The following is a 24,049-nucleotide window of genomic DNA, read 5'->3' on the forward strand; positions in this document are numbered from 1 at the left end:
CAAAAGAAGAACAAAAAATTCCTGGTAGAAATAGAAATATAATGATCACTATGAAATTTAAGGTAAAATTATTTCTAAATAAAGCTGTATTGTGGAAGTTGGAAGGAAGGCAGTTTGAGTGGGCTGTTTCCAGAACATGTGGCTAAGGTTTGGGGTGGAAAGCCAGACTCTCTGAGGCACAATACTCCTCACTTCATTATTCTTTCAGCAGCTTTGTCAAATCTCTCATTAACTTTTTCCTTCTCCCCTTTCATAAAGGGTGCACTAGGAGGCCTTCTGACTGGGATCACCTTGTCATTTTGGGTGGCCATTGGGGCCTTCGTTTACCCTGCACCGGACTCCAAGACATGGCCCCTGCCTTTACTGACAGACCAGTGTCCCCCATCAAATTTGACGGAGTCAGTGTCTCCAGTGTTACCCAGCAGGTATGCTGATCCTAAAGATGGAGGTGTGTCCCCGAGAGGGGTCACCAGGTTAGAGGGAGGCACCTTCTTCAGCGATAAGACAGACCTTGCTTTCTTGTGAGAATCCCTTTGGCCAAGTGCTCTGAAGGGCTCCAGTTTTCTGCAGATAACTGGTTATTCCTCTGTGTTCTGGCGTGCAAGAGTAAATGGGGCAAAAGATTAGTTGGAGGTTTGCATGCAATACAGAAAAAAAGTGAGAAAAGTTTGAAAATAGGTGGGTGGATATGAAGATCATAGTGCCCTTAACAGAATAAAGGCTCTGAGTACAAAAGGTTTGTGAGCGTTGTGGAGAATGACTGGGGATATAGTGAGAAAGGAACACTGCTGCGAAGTTAGCTTCTAACTCACACTATACAGGGTTGAGCAAAGGGTTTTCCTTACCATTTCTGGCTGGGATAAGTGATTCATGATACCAAAATGCAGGAGATAACATGGTGTAGGACAAGACCATCAACTTTGGAATTGAAATACCTGGGTTTGGATTTTGGTTTTACCATTTATCCATGCTGAATCTTTGCACAAGTTGGTAATTTGTCACTTCTTGAATTCTCATAGTCTTTGGCTGAAAAATGAAGGTAATAATTACTTTACTGGATTTTGAGAGGATTAAGTGAGATAAGATATCTATCTATCTATCTATCTATCATCTATCTATCTATCATCTATCTATCTATCTATCTATCTATCTATCTATCTATCTATCTATCTATCTATCTCCAGGAACACTGTACCTGACTTTAATAAATGTGCATTCTCGCATTTAATTGTGCTCCTGAGTAGGTAATCCTTTCCATGCCATATGTGAGCACTCCATTATCTTGCTTCCATTTGTCTCTGAGTTTCATTTAGTTTAGAGTTATTCCTTACCACAAATCTTATGGACAAACACTATCGAGCTATTTATAGTTCCCAGGTCTATCATGTTGTTTCTTCCTTCCTAAGCATATAGTATCCTCTATATGCATAGTCAGGAGTATTTAATCCTGGCTGTGACTACCTTCATTGATTCATTAACTACTAACCTTTTTTTTTTTTTAATGAGCTATCATCTCACACATCAGCCTGGGTTTGATACCCTTCCTAGTACTCGTAGAATCCTTTGTTCCTATTACACCAAGTTATTACTTCTCCATTTTATAATTGTTAGCTCCTATTTGTAGACTTTGTGGCTTGTTTTTTAATCTCCAGTGTCTTTCACAGTTTCTGGCACAACATCTGGGCTTAACAAATGTCTGAAGAATAAATAATATAGAAGAAATGGAAGACATGTCCTCATTGCAATTGTAATTGAGTAGCAATATTTGTAATTTGGAGATGGAGTGGATAGAGTGGAATACAAGGCACAATTAGTCTACCTTTGATTCTTCAAATAATAATCAATTAGTCTACCTTTGATTCTTCAAATAATAATCAAACAGTCAAAAGTTAAGCTTTGGGGTTTGAGAGATGCCAGGCCCTAAGATGAATCCTCAGCAGTTCTCTAAGTCATTATGAATCATAGCTTCAGAACCCACAGAACTGGTGACATGTGCTGTTGTCCTCCACAGACCTGCAATCGCTGACACCTGGTATTCACTCTCCTACCTTTACTACAGTGCAGTGGGCTGCTTAGGATGCATTGCTGCTGGAATAATCATCAGCTTCATAACAGGTTGGATTCATGGACTCCTCTCTTTGGGGCCAAGGAAGTCATGGGTTATTCTCATTCACTGGTGGACTATTACTGGGCTGTGTTCCTAGGGTGATTTTGGGTGTACCACAAAAAGCCCTTTTTCCCAGAGAGATATATCTACTCTGTCCAAATTGACACGCAAAAGCATCCCCCCATATAGTATGAAAGAAATGATGTTTTGACACATGGCCCCCAGAGGCCTGATATGAAAAATCCTTTGTAATATAACCATCAGTAAGGAAGGTTAAACATTAGGAGTGATTTTTTTCCCTTCACCTCAGTAAGAGATGAGTTTTCCCCATGACCACCTTCCTGTGTCCTGTGTCTTGGGTCAAGGGTTAGCTTTTACTAATCTGCTATCTACACAGTGGAGTCTTACTGTTGCTTTTGCATATATCGGCCTTTAAATGCCACACCTCTAGGGTCAGGCACCCTCTACAGGGAGCATTTTCACTGTCAGCTATTTTTGTCAGCAGTATTTACTACCTGTACTTCGAGTTATGGTACCTCTGCGGTTCAATGTCCTTTTCATGCCAAAGCCCATGAGGGACTGGTGATGGAGGATGGGGTGAAATAGGCCCACTGTAATTTTGCTACTCTGCTTCCTCGGAGTATGTATTTTAGCTGAATAACTTATTAAGATATTCTATTTTTCCACTACCAATGGATATCTTTAGACCATGGGAAGTCAAGATTCCTCTTCAAAACATAACTCTGGTGACTGTGTACTAGAAATGCTATGTGGGAGCTCCAGTTACTTATTACTCTGGGCAAGATATCACCAGCTATTCACTTAAATTTAAGCCACTCTTGGCTGTGATAGGGATAGATTCTAAATTTTGTAATCTCACCCGTTCATGTAGTAACAACTCCCTAATATCTTTAAGTAAATAGACAGAGATGAAAGGTTGTTTACGTACTATGTTTAGATTTTGCCTCAGTTCCCCATCAACTGTGGAGGCTTCCCTGATGCTAGTGGGATACACCTAGGCTTATCAGTCAAGTGGTCAGTCCCCTTTAGAAGACAGCTGAAGTTTTAGCAGCATGGTTCCAAGGCAGGAAATGTGTATACACTGAACGCTGTGCCCTTGCCAGTCTAGTTATTTTCCAGAAGCACATTGAAATCGACATGTTCTCGTGTTGATGTAGCAGCACTTACGGTACATTCTAAAATTCTTTGCCATCTTGATCATGAACTGTCCTGGTATCAATCCTTATGTTTTGTTTTCCCACAAATGTCCCAAATCTTAATAAAATATCCTTAAGACCAAAATGGAGCATTTTATCAGAGTGTAATTATGCCAGTCCATCAAATTTTTGGCAAAAGTATTCATCCTCAGCACCGGATGTTCTTGCCTCATGAAGCCTATCTTCCAAATGAGGCCCTAGTGCTCACTTGATACCTCCAGGTCTGGTTACTAAGGGAACATCACAAGCCTTCTCTAATAGTCAGCGAATCTTTTAAAAATGTCTTAAAATGTTTAATGTAGGACAGGGTCACTGTGGAAGACCAGAGGCCATTTGTGGGCCTGCTCATCTTGTGTCATATTTTATCTTGATCTTGTTGTTTGTCATGCTTGGTCTTATTAGGTGATAATCTCAATTCTGCTTCTTCCAGATAGCCTTTCAGACATATGCTCTTCATGTTACTCATACATATTGATGAACAGCATTGTGTTTATGTGGATCGGTACCTTCAGACAGTTTATATCATTAATCGTTCTCTGTATCAGCTGCTAAGTGGTGATCTTGGCTCAAGATACACTCCAAAGTCTTGGGTATTACTGGTAAAATGCTACTGGGCAGCTAAAAGTTATTTTGTTTTATCCCTTTAATCATGCAAAAATAAAAATAGCATTTTCTAAATCAAGAACATATATCCTTGTTGGTTTATCAAATGGCCAGAATACCCCACTATGAGAATACAGCCTGCAGATTTACGCTCTTCTATTTTTCAGTGGGGAGCAGTTTGTACTCATCTGAATCTTGCCAATTTTTATTCCTCATTTATCATATGGCTGCATGTCTCAGATATGAAACCTTTAGTTCTTAATTCCTTATGTTTACCTCTTAGGTCAGGGGTCATGAAACTAAGGGCAAATCTGTCCTGCTACTTATTTTCATAAATCAAGTTTTATACACAGAGGTCAGGAAACATTCCATGTTAAGGGCTAGACAGTCAATATTTTAGGCTTTTCTGGCTGGAGGTTCCTGTTCTGTAGCAGGATTTGATGGAACGGGATATTGAACAGCGATGTTTTAATGATTAGAGCAGGAAGCATCAGGAAAGTCTAGTAACTGGAGAGAACACGAGGGCATTGCTTGTTCCCAATGCTGAGGTAGAAGAAAGAAGAAACAGCAAAAATAATCTTTCTAATTTTACAAATATAATGACTCTGATGCCCTCTAATATATCTGATTTGATTGACAACTGAGAGCTTTGGTAAAGGAAGAAATTATATAATTTCTGTGATCCCTTCTGTTGGCCTACAAAGGGTACTAGCAGAGTTTTCCGTAATAATTATTTAAAAGTAAAATATGTTGTCTTTATCTGTTTAACTCTATAGCTGTGAGCTTGTCTGACCTGACAGTTTGTGGATGTTTAAAAACTCCCACCTCTTTCAGAGGTTACCAGTTTCAGCCTATTAACCTGTTTTTATGCTTATACTAAGAAGTGACCTACTTCTTACGTTAACAGTGCTTAAATCCTTAAAGGGAGTCCCGCGAGTGTGCAACCACCTAATCCATAATCCATCTGTTCTTTCATTAATAGGTCACCAAAGGGGCAAAGATATTCAACCAATGCTAATTAGACCAGTTTGCAATTTATTTTGCTTTTGGTCTAAGAAATACAAAACACTGTGCTGGTGTGGCGTTCAACATGACCGTGGGACAGAGCAGGTGAGCTGATGTTTGTGCTTCTGAAAATCAAATGCATTGGATCAAAGGGATTCTATTTTTGCCCATTTAAACCACCTGCAAGGATGTGTGTGGGGAGGGAAGGCAGTGACTGTTAGAACCTGAGAGAATCTGGGTTTCAACTTCAGTTACCTCAGCTAATTAGCTTTTAAGCATGTAATTATTTTGATAGGTAAATGTGCCTTTGGGCTGAATTGTTGGCATTGCAAGTGATCAATTTCCAAAATTCCTTTTAACTCGTTAGGGCAAATTCTAAGAAAAACATGAAATAAATTACAGGGAAGGAATGCAATAGGGGCCCAGTCTAGTATAATGGTGAAAAGCATGGGCTTGAGAGTCAGCTCTGGGTTTAGGGTCCCTGTCTCACTTTCCTTGGGTAAGTTACTTTTATCTGAGAGCTGGGGGGACCATGCAGCACGACCTGGACACAAACATCTCTAGTTCCATGGGGCATAAATATAAAAGATTTACTGAAGGAACTTCTTAGTTAGCCAAGCAGCAGGATGCACATAACCCCTCCTCCCATGCCCAGCTCTCCTAATCCTGCCGGGAAATGTGTGTAGGCCACGCAGGGCTGGAGACACTGTCCAAGTGCTATTAAGATCTCATCAGCCAGAGCCCACCAGGAAGAGCCTGTGGTCAGGCCAAACTGGACTGACTGGCTTGATGCAGCAATGGGTGGGGGTACTACAGGGAACCAGGGAATGCCAGCCTCAACAAGAGGGAAAGTGGACATGTGTTTTGGGTTTGGGTTCCTGCTGAAGGATTCAGAGAGGGGTCTCAGAGAAGTGGGAATAAAGATAAAGCTGTCTAGGGGCAGGGTTGGCAAAAAAACACACCCAAAAAACAAAAAAAAACAAAACAAAAAACACTAATCACTCAAGTTATTATGGTATTTGACAACTGCAGGACATTGGGAAAAGCAATGTTTCCCATTATAGTTGCAGTTGGTCTTATCTGTGTCTGTCCTCTCATCCTAAGGGCAGGCATGTGTTTTTATTTTTCAGTTAGGGCTTATTATCATTTTTTAAGTCCCAGACATTTCATTCTTTTAGTACTCTAGGAGAGGGACCCCTCACCCGTAACACACGGCCTAAGTTGTCAATTGCTCTCCTTCCCAAAACTCCATAGTTACACGTACATCCAGTAAAACTGGTTTAATAGTTACTTCAGTAAGGAGAGCACCATCTTGACAGGAGCTCAGAATGGGAAGGAAATGTATTTTGCCGAGAAGGCAGCTGTTTGAGCAGTGTATTGTTTGGATAAATGGATTTTGAGGATGTGCTAGAACGAAAGAATCAAGTTATTTACTGGTTTGCAGACTTATGTTCTTGGCCAAGAATTTCCTGAAATAAATGATTAAACTTGTTGATACAGGCAGCTGTTGTTCTCAAAGCTGAGTTGAGAGTCAGGCAGAACACTTAGCATGTCACTGTTGGGCTCCTTTTCCAAAGACTATCATTGAGCAGCCTCCAGGGGCACCTGCACACAGGTACCCCTCTTATGATCAAGAGGCCTTGCTCACAGCAAAGAAGGGGCCACCACCACCTGAGACACAGATTGTCTCTCCTCAGGAGGAGATGTACTACTGTGTCATATTACTATGTCACAGGTTTGCTGTAGTGAATGAGAAATTAACATTTCTTCACACAAGATATGTTGTAAATGCTCACTAAATTGTTCTGGTTTTATTGTCATTAATATAGTACCTACATAGATTGAAGCATCAACGTTATTAAGAAGTGCCTTGGGTCCGAGTTGTTTGTGTTGCTTTCATATTTATGTATTATTTTTTCAAAGGGGTAGGCCAACGAATATTCCCTCAGTTTGATTTAGAATACATCGAGGCTGTCTCACAAACATGTCTTTCCATTTTCCTCAGGAAAACCTTGAGAATGGCAGTACCTGTAAACAAGGAGCTGAATCTGTCTTACAGAATGGTCTCAGGCGGGAAAGCCTGGCCCATGCTCCAGGCTATGATCCCAAGGACAAGAGCTACAGCAATCTGGCATTCGAGAAGATTACTCATTTCTAAGGCAACACGTCTGCGTGCGCATGCGCGCACACATGCATAGCTACATATAGTCCACATACTTCTTGCCTATTGGTTAGCAGACTTACGTAGTTGCCACTGCTAGAAGACAGGGATGTCTAATGTCTATTTATACTTATTTATAACTACAAGTAAAATAACTGTTCCCCAGGATATTCCCAGGATATTCTTTGGAAAACCCAAACTTTCAGGTGAGAAAAAACAGCCAAGCCTTAAGTGCCTTGGCAACTTCCTTCTTGAATAAATTAGGATTGTATTTCATCATCACACTAGGAATCAGTCTCTTTGCTTTGTGTCGTATTAAATTTCATTTTTTTAAACCATAAAATAGCTTGGAGTTTATAGGCAGAAGGAGGAAAAGGATACTCATATTAAGTGCTTCTCTGTCACTGCTGATTAAACAAGAGAAGGACATCCACCCCATCCCCCACACCTCTCATATATGTACACACATTTCATATCCCCCATCCTGCAACTGCAGTTGGAAGACTTAACTGCTATTAACACACACACCTTTAAGTCCTCTTCCTTATTCCTGCGAATACAACTGTCCTGACCAAGCCTTAAAATAATTTGGCTCAGCCACCAGAGGGACTGGTATGTCTGGTTACTGGGAGCAATTATAATAAACATTCTTTTCCCTTCGTGCTCTCAGTGTAGTATTTCTTTTTACTTCTTATCACCTTACAATGAAAAATTGACTCTCTGCTCAATAGGAAGTCTGAATGAAATCTTTCTCCAGGACTGGGGGAAGGGGAAAGGAATGCCGCATAGGAAGCTGTTGGAACAGAACTGTGGAAAACAACCTGGCAAATATCTTACCAACCCACAGGAGATTTCACTAGCCATAGGGACTTCTCTGGTGCAAAATACCTTGTCTACAGGATTTATACTCTGCTCCTTCAGCTCATGTATGCAAACTCAATGTGTTCCATCAGGCTAAGGTGACAGAAGTAAAGATCTTAATAGTTGACCTCTAGTAAATAATGCTTGCCTTCTCTCCCTCCACTCTTAAATAAGAGAGGAGAATAGAGGGAAAGAGAGAATTGGGCTGTGGTTTATAAGAGAGATGAGAAGAAAAAATGCATTGGAAAAAGAAGGAAAGAAGTAACAAGGGGTATGTTTGGGAAAATTCCTGAAAATGAGAAGGAACAGGATTTCTAGAAAGTTTTGAGATCCAGCAAGCTAGTGAAGGTGTTGATTTAAGGATTTGTGAATTGAGAATCACATTATTTTCCAAATGACTTAGCAGTGAGGACATTCCTATGAATTAGAACTTAAAAAAAAAATTAGGTGAATTTTGAATCTGGGCCAAACCTCATTGAGATTATATATATATATATATATATATATATATATATATATATATATATATATATATATTTCAAGATTTTGAACTTTCACTTGGAATTGTACAGAAACAAAATACACCAGAATCTTTCATTTTACACAAATTCTCTCACAAATTTTGCTGACAAATTATCCTAGATATTTTAGTACTTTCTAGGTCAATACTGGAAAGTACTAGGTAAGTAGTGGTAAGTATTATACTATGTCAGCACCTTCCCAGAAAAACTTTTAGGATCTTTCCTTCTTTAGACACAAATTCTCTTACCTGGAATATTACCAAAGCATAAAATGACTTAGAAATGGAAGATACTATTATTATATACACCCACCCACATTCTTCCTAATTGAACAAACATGCAAAAACCTACGGCTTCAGGTGGAGGGGGATGGGAATGCACAGGAGAACCATCTCCCTATAGTGTATACAAACCACGTTCGTTGTATAGTGGAGCACAGGGAACTATGCAGTGGAGTTAAAGGATTCGGCTAGTCAGAGCACGCCTCTCCTACCTCACTCCTCCCTAGGAATGTCAGCTCAGAGTTGTGTCAGGCTACTGCTGCGGTGTAAGGTGTATCTAATGCCAAGTTCAAGCCAAGCCATGGAAATGAATTAAATTGTGGCGATTTGCCACAGAATGACCAGGGATAGTTTCAGTAAATGGGATTATACATAGTGATTTCCTAAGAAAACCTAAAATGTGCCAAACTTGATGCCGGTCTGTATCTTTTAAACACAATCACGAATATTGTTAAAAAAGATATGGAATGACCTCAATGCCTCTTTCACTCATACCGAATGAATCCATTTTGATGACTGACATTCTCTTGGTCACCACTTAAAGAAAGAGGTGCAGTTTATTGGCTGAAGTGAGGGATTGGAGTTCAACAGTTTCGGTTCAGACTTAAGTTCTGACATATATTATTATGGTATGCATGGGCAAGGCTTTTAAAGCTTTAGTTTATTCACAAATTAAAGGGAGCAAAAGCTGTCCTTACTTAATAGGGTTGTTGTGAGGATTTACAGAGGTAAATCATATACTGTAGCTAGCTAGCATGGTGACTAGCTCGCATGGAACATTCAATACTTGTTAGTCGGCAGTATATGAAGAAAGGAAGAAAGTGGTATCCATTATAGTGTTCATTTTAAGTTAAGTTGATTCACATTTTCCCTTTAGGATTTTCAAGATACTGGCTTAGTACATGTATTACTGAAGTAGTCAGAGATTAGAAATAACAAGATAAACATAAGGTATAAATGAAAAGTCATGCCATAAATTTCCAAGCAGTAGCCTTTTTAATGCCAAGTTTAAATAAAATATGATTTTTCCGGAGAGTTCTGAATTCTTGAAGAAAGAAAACAAACTACTGTTATAAAGATAGGCTTATTACTGAAAAATGTTTGTTAATGACATTTGTAAATGTAAACCTTGATAAGTAGAGAGCATAATCAATCCCAGTTTATGACTCTGCAGTTTAAAGTAACTGTGATTCTCTAAGTGGGGGGGGGGGGAAGCTTTTCCTTCTGTTTAAATTAAATAATATTTCTTGAATATAAATTTCATTATTTTGCAACTGAATGGGGTTCGACTATTTCATTCTAAAGAGAAAAAGAAATAAACCACAGACCAGGGGGCTTATAAGCAGTATTTCAAAGAGATTATTGAAATAGTTTTTCTGTATTACAATCTTAATCAAACAGTATTACGAAGATCAGATTGATAAATAGAAAAAAAAATAGAGGAGTCTCCCGTTAATTGTTCTCTTAGAAATAAATTGTTTTAGACTATTACAGAAATTTTAGCTGTCATGTGTATATATATTTGTATATTTAAAAATCTCAGGTGCTCAATCTCAATATTACAAGGTAGTTAGGTTCACTGTAGAGTTTAACTCTTTTTTTCAGCATTAATATCCATGAAGTATAATCTGTTTTCAAACAACTAAATTTGTAATTGACATTACCAGGATATATATTAAAATGATACAAAATTTTCAATTAATCAAGTGTAACTCATAATTGATAGTAAATCATCTAATGGGTTTTTATTTGTAATTCTTGGAAAGAGTTCATGTTACTATTTCCCTCTCTGTTCCAATCTCTTGACCAAATCAATCTAGATTTGCAAACACCTATGTGAATAACAAACATTAATAGGACCATTTTTCTAATATTGTACATCTTGTGTTTGAAATATCCGCTATAGTCAGCAGAGTTAAGCTTATAAAAATTTGTCTACTTAATCACAACATTGCACTTACCTAGGGTGTCTGTATATCAGTGGCTCTCTTATTAGACTCTCCTGACAAATCAGAAAAATAATCCTACCTTATGACACAAAATGTTAGTTGATAATATTTCTGTATGTCAATAGGAAATTTAAGATTTTATATATCCAAAATTTTATGCAGCTTTTTCATAGAGCCCTGGAATACTAGAATGAGTATAGCTATATAATTACGATATATAGTTATTTCTTTTAAAAGTAAGTTCATATTGAAGTGCATTCAGATGATCAATGTGAATAGTCTCTACAGGGTTAGGAGTAGGATGCAAAACATTACCTACCTGAAAATAATTCATATAAACTTAATAGATTAAGGTAAGTCTACCAAATGACCAAGTAAACATATGTCAAAATAAGGCTTGACATATTATATGACTTCTTTTTCAGTGTTTTGGATAATGCCTGTAATATATGGGCTACCAAGGGTTTAGGACAAGTGTGTGTACACACATGCATATACATAGAAATTACCATCAAGAGGATTTTAATACTTAGTAGGTTACTATAAATCAAGAAAAACAATGTATTATGGTGATATATTTTATGGACCTTGACCTTTATGTCCTCAGGAATTTCCAGAAACAGCAATTCATCTGTTTCTTTTAATGTTAAGGCAAATGGGCACACAGATAGATGTTCAGAACATCCAATTAGTTCCCAATTACAGAATCTGCTTTCACATTTTAAAAAGCTAAGAACTTCATGTATGTATTGATTTAATGTCCTAATGTCATTTCCATGTAAGAAAAACACATGAGCAATTCCTACATTGCTTATTTGTAACAGTATAATATAGTCAGGCAGAAGTGTAGAGAACTGAGCAATCAGGCAATGGTATTAATTTGGAATCAACATTATAAATGTTTATGTACCTTTGTTGTTTATTATTTTTAAGAATGCTGACCTGAAGACATCAGCTTAAAAATTGATTGAGTCTATTTCAACAGATTAAAGCTTCTTTAAATTGGCTTTCAAATTTCTTGTGAGAGTTTGGAAGGAATATTTAATGATAAACAATAATATATATCAATATCTACATATCTATATCTATAAAGAAAAAAATACTTACAATCATCTTGCAACATAATTTCTCCTATTGAGAACAAAAAGGGTTGGAGGAATCCATTCTCTCTTCTGGCCTTCCCCATATCCCCTCATTAATTACAGGACTCTAATAGCTCTTTTCTTCTTAACAAGTACAATATAGAGGCCAATATCCACACATCCCTTGAAGAAAAAAATTATCTATATTTTCAAGTGCATTTGCATCTTTAACATTGAAAACTGACACATTTATTCTTTAGCTGGAGTTTCCACTGAAATCTAAGCTTACTAGATTTAGCGTTTTATTTATTTATTTATTTTTTTATTGGGGAATTGGAGGATGGGAATAGCACTGGGGAATTGGGGGAAGAGGAACAGACAAGTTGCTGTCCTTTTGTTCTTCAGTCTAGTTGTGGAGGACATTGCTTCACTGGCCCAAGTTGGCACCATCATTGTGCTCTTCCCAGGCAAGGCAGATCAGTTGCCGGCTTCTGGATGGCTGCTCATGGCGGCTGCTGGCTACACATGGTAGCCCATGGCAACCCACTGCAGCAGGGGTTGCAGCCTACACAGTCGCCTCCCGGCAGCCCAGCCCCAGGTTGAGCTGTTGTTCAGCATCTTAGCTGTAGAGGGCAGTGTCACTGGCCCTCATATGTGGGATCCGAACTGGGGCCCTCTGGCATCCCAAGCCAGCTCTTAACCAATGCGCCACTCGGCCGGCCCTAGACTTAACGTTTTAAATCTTAAAATAGATAAGGAAAGAAACACAAGAAAAAAACAACAACCTTCATTTCTTCTGAATGTTAAAAGATGAACTAAACTGCAGTTGTTTTTCAGTCAGGAATAAGACAGGGTGTGTGCACAGCAGATATTGAAATAGGATCTGCAAATTGGACGCTTTTGCTTTGGTAGGGAAGTCCCTACCAAAGTCACCTTTCCCAAACCACTGCTTCCACAATTATCTTTGTCATCACTACTTTGACTATTCAGTCTCTCTCTTTTCACTTAGAAAAAAATCATCAAAAAAGTACACTGGGTCAAAATCAATGGGAAAATTCCTCTCATGCTACTTGTTTTAGAAAGATATTAAATTTGGCTTAAAGTGTTCAGCTGGTAGGGAGTTCAGTGGCATGGACACTGACAAAATAATTATAAACGTTTTGAGGCAGCTTGAGGCTAGCCATCTAAATGACAATTATTTCTGTGAGGAATATCTAAATAGATCTTATTAAGTTTTGTTTTTCAACTAATAGTTTAGGAAATTTTTGCTTCCTGGAAAATAAAGAGCCGAGACACTGTTTTTCCCACACAGAGAATGAGAATTGTGATGGAAATAAATATTAAATTCTGAAGAAGTCAATATAGGTACATGCCTGGAAATGTTACCCCCACCTTTCTTAGGAAAGGTGTAAAGCAGCATCTACACAGCTGACTATCTAGTGTATGCTAGACTCCCACTTTGGGCCAGCTGTGCATGGAACAAGAGGCTTTCTATGGGGAGAATTGTGCTGGGGCGCACATAAAGCAGTAAGATTAAACGTCTAGGTTTCTTCTCCCTGACAGTCGACTTTGATGGTACAAGAACTGGATCTGGTCCCAAATATGAGTCTCTTCTCTACCTGTGTGCTCTCTTCTTACTTTCCTAAAAAAGATGCCTTAACGTGGACGTAGCTAGAATGCAGTGGCTAGAACAGCTGTGCTCTCTAGAAAGAAAGCCATCAAATGTGGTCATGGGGGTGGTATTTCAGATGAACCCATATGGCAAGTTCAATTGAAGGTAACGTATCACTATTACAAATACATAAATACTAGTTGGCAGCAAGCTAGGCTGGACAACGATTCAAGCTAAAGCCCAATCAATCTTCCCTTTAGATTATGTACTGTTGGCACATTTCATTTTGAATAGAAATGTCTGTAAAAAAATTCTCACCTTTCCATCAGAAGTTGGGTTTTTCAGGCCATTCCAAAAGGTTCTTTTCTGAGTTACTGAGGATACTGGGAAAAAGATTAGATATTAACTGATTCCCTGGATATAACCTACAACTATTTCCAAAGCCTGTTATAATACTGTGATTTGAGACAAAAGGGAGTGGAAATACCTGATAACCATAGTAGGACTCAGTTGGGCATATCTCAGAGAGAGTAAGTGTTCACTGGTTTTTACATGCACAAAAAGTATGCATGCTCTCATGCGTGCATGCGCGCGCGCACACACACACACACACACATACACACACACACACACACACACCACTCTGGACCTATGTCTACCCTGCCCCCCAGTAGACAGACTAATAAAATTCAGCCATATGAGTTAAGTAACTCATCAGGCAACCTGGATTTTCAATTTTGACCATCAAGTGGAGAAAAACATTGGTCAAGTTGGTAGTCTCTTGTTGACAGTTGGCTACAGTGTGCCTACAGGTCCTCCTTCCTCGGCATGAACTATAGCTATATTAAAATTCGTCCTAAGGAGATTTTGATGATGATCAGTAGAGACAGCTTGAGTGTGTAATAGAAGCATTATTACCCTCATGAGAATGAAGCAAGATTCCTCTCCCATCTGTTTCCAGCACAGAGCACCATTAGGATCAATACGATACCACATCTGCACTTCTAAGTGCAAATGCCTTGATGACAGCAATGAGTTTATCAGACAAGCAGCGAAACTTTTAAAGCGTCGGGGAAGGGCTTGCAGGAATCCGAAACCATGGTCCTTGCAGAGCTGAAGAGCGAGCAATGCCCTCTCCCCGTACACACTCAAAATGTCCCAAGTTAATATTGAAAAATCAAGCAGCATTAAAGTTAACAAGCAAAGTGTAGGAAAAAAATATCACATGATAATTTATTGAGTGAAAAAGGTTTCTTTTCATTCCATTCCACAATAGATTGTGCTAAGAGTTGTTCTGGAAGAAAGTGCAGCATTTGAAAGTTGTACCTCATGCAGTCAGTCACTCAGCAGCATTTTATCTAAAAGTGCATGCACAGGGTCAGACAATTACAAACTATTTCTGTTACAATCTCAAGCAAATTGCCACACACTACACCATGAAAGTACTTCAGCTTTGAACAACTTGTCAGGCTGACTACATGCACATATATATTAATTTGCTTGAAAAGACAACAATTTAGAATAGGAAAATATAGAAGCAGCATTCATGTAATACAGAATTCCTGAGAAAAGTGTGTGCTATATAAATCTTCAAGAAATAATTTGTATTCATATGAAAACCATGGTATAAAACATTTCTCTCCACTAAAGCAGTGTGATCTAAAACTAACATCCTCCCAAGGGCAGTCAGTGTTTTTGCTGTCAACAATGATGAAGGCATAGCTAGATTCTACTACACTGTTTCACAAAAGGCAAAGTTCAGATACTTTTTTTCATTGTTTCTCCAATTTTCCATCAGTTTCAAAAAACATCAGAGATGGCACTGTCTAAATCAATGTCGTATAATTTCTTATTAAAAATACCTTTCTCTTTTCATACTTTTTCTCTTTAGGCAATCGATATGATTTTAAACCTTGAGGGTGGTTATATAAAACTAACTCAGAAAGACAAGAATTCTCAAAGGTACGGCGATCATTATTTTTTGCTCTACCGTAAGATGAATGTCTTTGCCTTGTGTCCCTAATTTGGAAAAGACAGAAATGTCAGGTTCATTTATGTCTTCAACAGGCATAAAGAACATTTATTCTCAGGCATGTGTATACATTTAACTGGCAAAAAAAAGGAAATGTAGATGCTCCAAAAATGAAGGAGTTTAAAACTCCTTTGTAGAGTTAGTGGGATTCGTTGCTATGAATAACCATGTGGCAGAAACAGAGTCTCCCTGTCATCTGACTGGAAGAGTCTCACATGGCAAGGGCATCTGAGGGACATTTAGAGTCTGCGGTTCTCCCTCTTGCTCAAAATCAGAAGGCAAGTAGGGAAGTGCGTATTTTTGACAAAATAAACCAACCAACAATTATAACCTATCAGCTTTTCCCTAGAAGGAAAGAAGGAATTAAAAAAAAATTAGTATTAGAATTATAAAAATACTTTTCTAGTAAGAGAAACTTTATCATTTTCTTGCTAGGGGAACCATAGCACATATAGAAAGTAGCTTTAGTTCCATTGTGTTTAATCACAGGGATTTATACATTTTGGAAATAATTGTGCTTTGTTTAATTGGGCAAAAATTAATTGGACAAATCATAATAATCATCACATATATGTATGACTGTGAGTATGTGTTAGTCCGCACCCCATTCCCAGGGCAGGAAAATGGAGAGAACCTTGTTTTACAAGGAAAAGTGTATTGATTCTTACCATCCATTTCTTTTAATGCAACCCTTCCCTTTCTTCCCATCCTGCCCCCATAGCTTATGCCTTCACCAGACTTTCTGTAGTTAAAGGTCCCATCCTTCCACCTCATCCATGAACAGTCATACTCACAGGTACAAAGTTGACCCTGAAATAGCAACTCCACCACAAAGCAAAGTAATTTCTTTCATAATTATTTTGCCTTTGTTTCTAGAGAGTCTTCAAACATAAACCAAATCAATCTATCAAAGAAATAATGAAAGAAAACTCCCTTCAGTGATGAAAATAAAGTATAACTCAAAAATACGCATGTCGTTTTTACAAATAGTATCAATTTATATCCATGCATTGTTTTCCTTAGCTCTGAGCAAGAGTGCACATTGTTGGAAAAGCATAAGAGTTGCAAAGCATCTGGCTTCTGTTTTCCTGAATAAACAAGTCACATTGGCTTAACTGGGTAATTGGTCTCAGAGCTGCACAAATGGTAACTTGCATTACAGACAGTCAAGGTGCAAAGGTACAAGGGGGACCAACATATTTACAGCATTTCCAATTATTCTGTGAGACCTGATGTCATAAATCAGCAAAGGAAAAATTAAATATACTATAAAACCACCTTCCACAGTAAAATATGAATTAGTAGTATTCTAAAGGATATGAGAATAAACACCTATATTTTATAAGTATGTGGGTCTATTGGCATTTAGTAAAAAAAAAAAAAAAATTCAGTGCAACTGGTTCTGCCAGTGATACAACAGATTTGAATGTAACCAATGCAATGGAATGTTATTTCAATGAATGGTATTTTTTTGGAGTCTCAGGTTTTTGGTTTGACGGCTAAGGGTGATGTGCAACTCTTCAACTGCATAGTCAGTGTGGAGCAGCATAAATGCACTGTGGCACAGGTCCATAGTCTCAGCAAGAAATGAGGGAATTTCCTACAAATCTGTAAGCTGAAGGGACATGGAGTCCGGGCAGCAAAGGCAACAATCAATGGAGGTCATTTCTTATAAGTATCTCAACTCAACCTAAGGTTTCAAAGTCAGACTACTGGGAGAATGAAGGCTGCGTGATACTTTAAGTCTTGCTTGGCTTGTGGACACTTACAAGGAAATCTGCCTCTAGAAACCTCACCAGCACCCTTCCTATGACCCTGCAGCTGATGGAAGGTGAAGGTCTCCAAACACACAACTCCCTGAGGCTGCTTCTGAGAATTTGACCCTGGCTTCCTATAATGTCAGCCTAACCATTTTTTAAGGTCATGAATCATCTTTTTTCCTCCTAGAAGCCTGGATATTACAAATCCCAGAGATGGGTGTGATGCATTTCCAAGCAGAATATTATACATGTGGTTTGCCAGGTATGCTTTCATCCTAGATCTCACCTAGACTTTGAAGTTGCTGTCATTGTCACTAATGGTATTGCCCCTGCTGGGCAACAGGTATCAGCTAAGGCCATTCATGGTGAACAGGGTGACCACTTTTTCTCCGCTGTTGTTGCAAATGCTCAAGTTCAGCCTCATACATCATTTCTTGGACTAAGTACTTCTCCCGTCGTATTCGGTCATACAGGTTCTTTGGTACATCTGGAATCAGGTATGCAATGAATGACTTGATCCCAAAAACAAGGTGCTGCAAATGTGAGAAAGGAAAATATACTTTTCAAAGATTCTGAAATGCTGATTATAAATCAAACAGAACAATCATGAACAATGTTGCATTTGTCTTACAAGCCTCAGAACTCAGTATGTATCATCTGAAAAATATTAACATTTTCTAACATTATACTGGGAATATTACTATTGCCTTATATCACGTAAGTATTAGGAGAAAACAATTGTTTCTTCTTTCACTGACATATATGTTGATATCACCTTATAAACAACAAATGAATCTTAAATTCACATCAACCTCCAGCACATCCATTTTTCAGGACGTCTACTAAGTTCTACGTATATCATAACTGCTTTATCATTTTTATGTCTATTACATAATTCTTCTATGATTAAAAACAGACTGACAAATGTATTACATATAAAAAAGCAGGAACAAAAATCAAAAGGTAATATTCCTGTGGTTAAAAGTACAGATGCTGAATGAGATTGCCCTACTTTGTTTAACCTCATGCAAATCACCTCTGTTCTCTGTGTCTCACCTCTAAAACAGTGATAATAATAGTATCTCTTAAAGGCTGGTATAAGGATTAAATGAGTAAATTATGTGATGGGTTTAAATGAGTACCTGGCACAGTATAAGCACTACTTGAATATTACCTCCTATTATTATTGATGTACCCTTTTTCTTTTCCCATGAAGAAGGATAGATCTTTCAGTTTCTCAGAAAAGAAAAAAAAATCTGAGACTGATAGAGTTAGGATGATCTATGGAAAAGAACCCATTTACATAAAGGACTTGTGACAATAGTCTCTCTAGATGGAAAGGAATAATTCGAGGCTTTTAACTGAACTTGCTGTATGTGCCCCAGGAAACTTCACTGCACAGTGGATCAAAGTAAAGTAGGTCTCATTGTCCCACAGAAAAGTAGGCCCGGAGTTTCTTTCCTGGCTCGCTTTTCCTCTTTGTAATTTTGGCCACAGGAAACAGATGCATTCAAAGTTTTCCCACAGACCTTTAGGGGTACCTCAGAGAACAGATACTCAATACAGTCCAGTGCTAAGCTCTTCATCTGGTATCAAGCTGGTTTTATGCTAAGCAAGGCAATAATTCTGTAGCTTCTCTAAAAATTCTTCACAGGGCTATAATCAAATATTATTGCATGACTCTGAGAATCAAAATCTATGCATTTTTATAAAAGCATCCTCAGGTATAATTGATTGAATTATGCAATGTCTCATACAAATACACATGTGATCAACTGTAATTTGAGTTGATTGTTCAGAAAATAACTTTCTCTATTTTGATGAATAGATATGGACTCTTAAAGGATGATAAAAATCATCCTTTCCTTTTCAAATTTGGTTACTAAGAGGCTCAAAACTAAGTTTTCAGTTCATATGAGAGTAGCTTCTTTTATCCTAGTTTTCTGGTACAAATACTAACATACCTTCTTACATTATTCAGCTCTGGCTTTTTTCCTTTTTTTTTTTTTTTATAGTGGTTTCACTGTAACTGAACCTTTTACTGGGACATACTCAAGTCCTGTTTTGGAAGTCAGTGAGAAAGTGACTTCAAAGGGGCAACCACTGTATCACTTGGAAAAAAGTTTACCTACAGTAATTTTATCAGTCTGTGACTAACCTCAAACACGATAATGAAGGCCAACCGAGCAGCGAGGATATGCCAGTATTGTAAGGTGAACTCATAGGGTCTGGAACTCCAAGGGGGACCTCTGTAGTCTCGGTATCTAAAATCCACAAAAACGACAGCAACAAAAAACAAAATTGAAAAACGGAGACCAAAGTGTGGAGGCCCCAAATGTCCTTGATTTGCCAAAACTCCAAAATGACAGTTGAAGCGTGCTCATTAACATGTACAGGGGAGAGATGGGATGGTGAAGTCAAGAAGAAAAGATAACTATAATTTATAAGTCAGTACCTGCAATAACCAGACTTTCCAATACCAAGCTCGCTCAGGTCAAAGAAGGATAGGCTATTGTTGACATATCCCTTTAAACAACTGGGAGAAAAGAAAAGTATCATGTGATTCAGAGACTCATAAATACCTAGTCCAATTTCTACAGAACAAATGACAGGATTTAATAAGTGCCATTATTCCTTTCGTTCTAATTATAAACTAGCATCTCAGCTAATTCTATTCCCTAAATCCCATTACATCTGTTAATTGTACATAATGAGACAGACTGGTGTCCACCATTCCCCCGCAATAGTTTTGATCCTACTCTTTCATTTGGCTTACATTTATTAAGGGTTTACTATGAACTAGGCATTGTGGTAATTACTTTCTATGGATTAAAACTATAAATATATGTTTTATAAATATTGCATATATATTATTTTGTTAATTATAATTAAACAGCCAATTGATAAACATGTTTCTTTGTGATTTATTTATTAACTTATTCAATACATATTTATTGAGAATCTCAATTTGTTAGAAGAATTCTAGATGCTTGGTATTCAACAATGAACAAAACAGGCAATAATCTCTATCCTGGTAGTTAGATGTTTAATTGTGGTCAGGGTTGATTTTTAAAATAACCTTAGGATATATATATATATATATATATATATATATATATATATATATATATATACTTATCTCCATCATATGGATAAAAGAGCTAAGGTTTACAGGGATTAAATTACTTTCTTTAGGCCCTAAAATTCTCAAAATTTTTGGTCTCGGGCACCTTTAACATTTTTAAACATTATTGGGGATTTCAAAGTGCTTTTTTCATAGGGGTATATCTACTGATCTTTAACATATTAGAAATTTAAAGTAAGAAATTTAGAAAATATTTATCTAATAATTCATTCAAAATAACTATCAAGTCTGTTATAAATTAATATAAATAACACATTTTTAAGAAAAATAGCTATATTTTCTAAAAGAAAATTGCAGTGAGAAGGATGATCTTGTTTTACATGTTGGCAAATCCCTTTGATGTCTGTCTTAACAGAAGACAGCTAGATTTTCATATCTGCTTCTGCATTTAATCTGTTGTAATACGTTGTTTTGGTTGAAGAGTTAAGTAGAGAATCTAGCCTCACAAAGCTAAGTAGTTGGAAAAATGAGGACTATTTTAATAGCATTTCAGATTACTGTTGACATTTTTCTTTGATACAACACCAAAGCTCTTACTAAGGCCATTTCTTAAAGTTTAGTTGCAATGTGGAACGTAAGCATATCAATAAGGTTTTTACATGGATTTTACATTAAAATCTATAGGTCTATCTTGAACTTTTAATTCATTTATTATCCACACATGATTTTGTAAACATCAAATATGCATCATTTCAAAAATATTTGTTCTGTGAGTTATGCAGATCTTCCAAATATCGATATATTTTTACTATAGACCATGAAAAATCACAAATGTTAATATCACCATTGGTTTTTCCTAGGAAAAATAATCTGTAAATTCTTGGAAGCTTCACGCTCACAGTAGTAGATAAATGTTATCTACTTTTTTTTTTTTTAGCTGAGCCATCCTGCCACCTGTTGGCAGCTCAGCAGCAGCTCAGCTTGGTCTGGGAATCGAACCGCTGTTGCTCAGAGCTCGCACTCTTTGAGTGAACTCTTAACCAACTGAGCCACTCGGTCGGCCCTATTTTCTAGTTTTCTAATTTTCATTTCAAGCTTGAAATTCATTAACGGCAAAAACACTGTACATTATTTTCCCTAAAATGACAAGCTTGTTTTGTGCATATTATGAGTGTCTGCTAACTACTTAAGTCTGAATAATCATACTTTGGCAATCATTATTTTATGTTAAAGGAAGTTTGTTGAGTTTGTAACTCCAACAATCATACAAGTACTTTATACATACTTTGCATTTTGTCAAATAGAATACTGAAAAGACATTTATTCAAGGGTAGAGATTTGGTAAAATTAATAGTTATTACTGTTTTATCAAGGACATTCTGAAATTTCTTGCTGGCACTTTAATAACGGTGGCTATATAGTGGTGAGGAATACAATCATGACTAGTACTTTTTGGTCCCATTGTCTTGCGTTATGCAAAGCCACCAGAAAAATTCATCCCTATTGCTTTTGCACCATCAGTGCAAACGTTAATATGGTGAAAAAAGAAAAGTATGTCTTAGCATTATTATTAAAATAGTATCGACTTCACGGACCCTGATCGAGATTTGCAGACCACATATTGAGAACCATTGCCCAGGATAAACAACTGTTAGAACCTGGACTCCACTGCACATCTATTTCATTCTAAACCCTGAAATCTTAATTATAGGGCTATACTGGATTCACTTCCTTCTTTGTTCATCCCAGACCTAATAATTTATCATTTCGACTGTTCTCTTGCCAATGCCCTCCTCTTCACTGTCTTCTTATCCTCTTATCACCTTGATCTGAAAATTTCCAATCTATGGATCTATTCTAATTTAGCTGCTACACATACCTGGAAAAGATTAAATAACAGAATGACCTTATGTATGTGTGGTTTCAACTTCACATATACCCTCCACATCTCTTCTTGAAATTATTCTACATCCCTAGTCACTCAATATGGAGAAGGGGTCAGATGGAATCTACCTGAGTGACAGGCAGATCCTGAAAGGAAACAGAGCAGATACTCTACCAATCTCATTTTCTTCTGCCACTAGGTGGCAGTAAAGACACTAGCAAATAATATTTCTAAGGAAGAGGGTTGCCAAATATGTCTACATGTTTTAAATCTTTAAAATCTGCTTCTAGAGCATTGTACAGAATTAAGAAAACAAAGGGATTTATTTTTGTTTTTCACTCTTATTACTAAAACCAATTCATATAGTGTTCTGCAGTACATAAAATGTTACTTCAGACACCATTTCTTACTCATAGGTCCAGATTGATGATGTGCCTTTCAGTAAAAGGAAAAATTAGAACTAGATTCTAGGGTGTTTGATTTCAAGTTAAAATCCTTTGACAAGACTCTAAAATATATATTTTTAAAAATCGCATGCCTTTATAACCTCTTTTTGAAAAACTGAAACGTTTATGTTCAGAAAGGCATTTCAGTGTTCTCAGGAAACATCAGTTCATCAGCAAAACTAAGGATTGATTTCATCCTAAAACAGGGTTCAACCAGTTGGGGCACATGTCCTGCATCGAGATAAGACACAGGCCCAAAACTACTCCTGAAGGCAGAAGGGGAAGCAGCTTCTCCTATCATTTTATCTCCTATCTCAACTTCCATACCTAAGGCTAATCTCCAACTGAAACTCCAATTTCTCTTTGTTCCCAAGCCCAGTACTCTCTTGATTCGTCCCTAATACCTGCATTCCAGAAGGAAAGATCTGAAAAAGCCATAGCCCCTAAATCAGTGGTTCTAAACTGGGTGATTTTGTCCCCCAGGGCACATTCTGCAATGTCTGGAGGCATTTTTGGTTGTCACAACTTGGTGAGCAGGAAGGCTGTTATAAATATCTACTGGGTTGAGGCCAAGACTGCTGCTAAACACACTACAATGCACAGGACAACCAGCAGTAAATTCTTTTTGAAAAATCTCTAGTCATATAGCTGAAAGTTCCTTCATATTCTGTATGTTCCCTTCAGCAATTTGATTAACCAGTGAGGACCTCAATTTCCCCGCCTACATAGTCAGAAGTTTGCACTGGATAATTTCTAAGGTCTCTTCCATTTCTATATTTAACTTCTATATATATTATAACATTTTGTAACATTTTGAGGTCAGTAATGGATTTACAAGTGAAAACATAGACTCTAAAATTATTTGTGTAAAAAACCATTGCCCTTTTTATACTGCTTGATTTTATCCAATAAACACAGTATAAATGCAGTGATCTGAACCATTGCCCCTAATGCTCACAGAAGAAAACTTCCCATTAAGTTCCCATTTTAAGTACAAACATAAAATATATCAGGAAAATGTGTAAATTTCAACCTTACTTTTCACCATATTCAAAATGACTTGCACAGGGACCATATTTGTATTCATAGACAAAACGTGGGATGTAATCAGATGTAATAGCAATTACAAATGCATTGGTGATCACAGCCAATATACCAATTCCTTCAAGAATTCCATACCAGATACCTAGTAAAAGAGATTAAAAATAGTGAATGATATAAAAAATTTTTAAATCCTCTAATCAATCTAATATTGGAAAGAATGCTTAACTTACGTTAGAACCATAACTCTGTCCATTATTTAATTACTTGGTATAGTAAACACTGTATATAAAATGGCTATTGAATGCCTTTCCACAAAAGGAAGGTAGACCCCTATTTAGAAAGATTGGAAAATTAAAATATCTTTAGGAATTGGTTCATGTCAGTAATAATGAGATACA

The 24,049-nt window shown here is 37.2% G+C and overlaps 2 protein-coding genes across 3 annotated transcripts in view; one reads left to right on the forward strand and one right to left on the reverse strand.

The window, feature by feature from the left end:
• The window catches only part of SLC5A12 (solute carrier family 5 member 12), a 43,930-nt gene extending 36,174 nt beyond the window's left edge, over positions 1–7,756 (forward strand). Inside the window, exons 12-15 of the mRNA XM_019627099.1 lie at positions 259–425; positions 2,012–2,115; positions 4,910–5,037; positions 6,938–7,756. Of these exons, the coding sequence (XP_019482644.1) occupies positions 259–425; positions 2,012–2,115; positions 4,910–5,037; positions 6,938–7,090 (552 nt within the window). The 3' untranslated portion in view covers positions 7,091–7,756. The remainder of the gene's footprint in view (positions 1–258; positions 426–2,011; positions 2,116–4,909; positions 5,038–6,937) is intronic.
• A 6,849-nt stretch (positions 7,757–14,605) lies between these two features.
• The window catches only part of ANO3 (anoctamin 3), a 257,121-nt gene continuing 247,677 nt past the window's right edge, over positions 14,606–24,049 (reverse strand). For both annotated transcript variants that reach the window (XM_019627091.1, XM_019627092.1), the window contains 4 exons: positions 23,646–23,793; positions 19,647–19,727; positions 19,350–19,455; positions 14,606–17,724 (listed from right to left, as the gene is read on the reverse strand). In XM_019627091.1, the coding sequence (XP_019482636.1) occupies positions 17,542–17,724; positions 19,350–19,455; positions 19,647–19,727; positions 23,646–23,793 (518 nt within the window). In that variant the 3' untranslated portion in view covers positions 14,606–17,541. The remainder of the gene's footprint in view (positions 17,725–19,349; positions 19,456–19,646; positions 19,728–23,645; positions 23,794–24,049) is intronic.

The sequence above is a fragment of the Hipposideros armiger genome, unplaced genomic scaffold (genome assembly GCF_001890085.2).
Source record: "Hipposideros armiger isolate ML-2016 unplaced genomic scaffold, ASM189008v1 scaffold_707, whole genome shotgun sequence".
Classification (NCBI taxonomy): domain Eukaryota; kingdom Metazoa; phylum Chordata; class Mammalia; order Chiroptera; family Hipposideridae; genus Hipposideros; species Hipposideros armiger.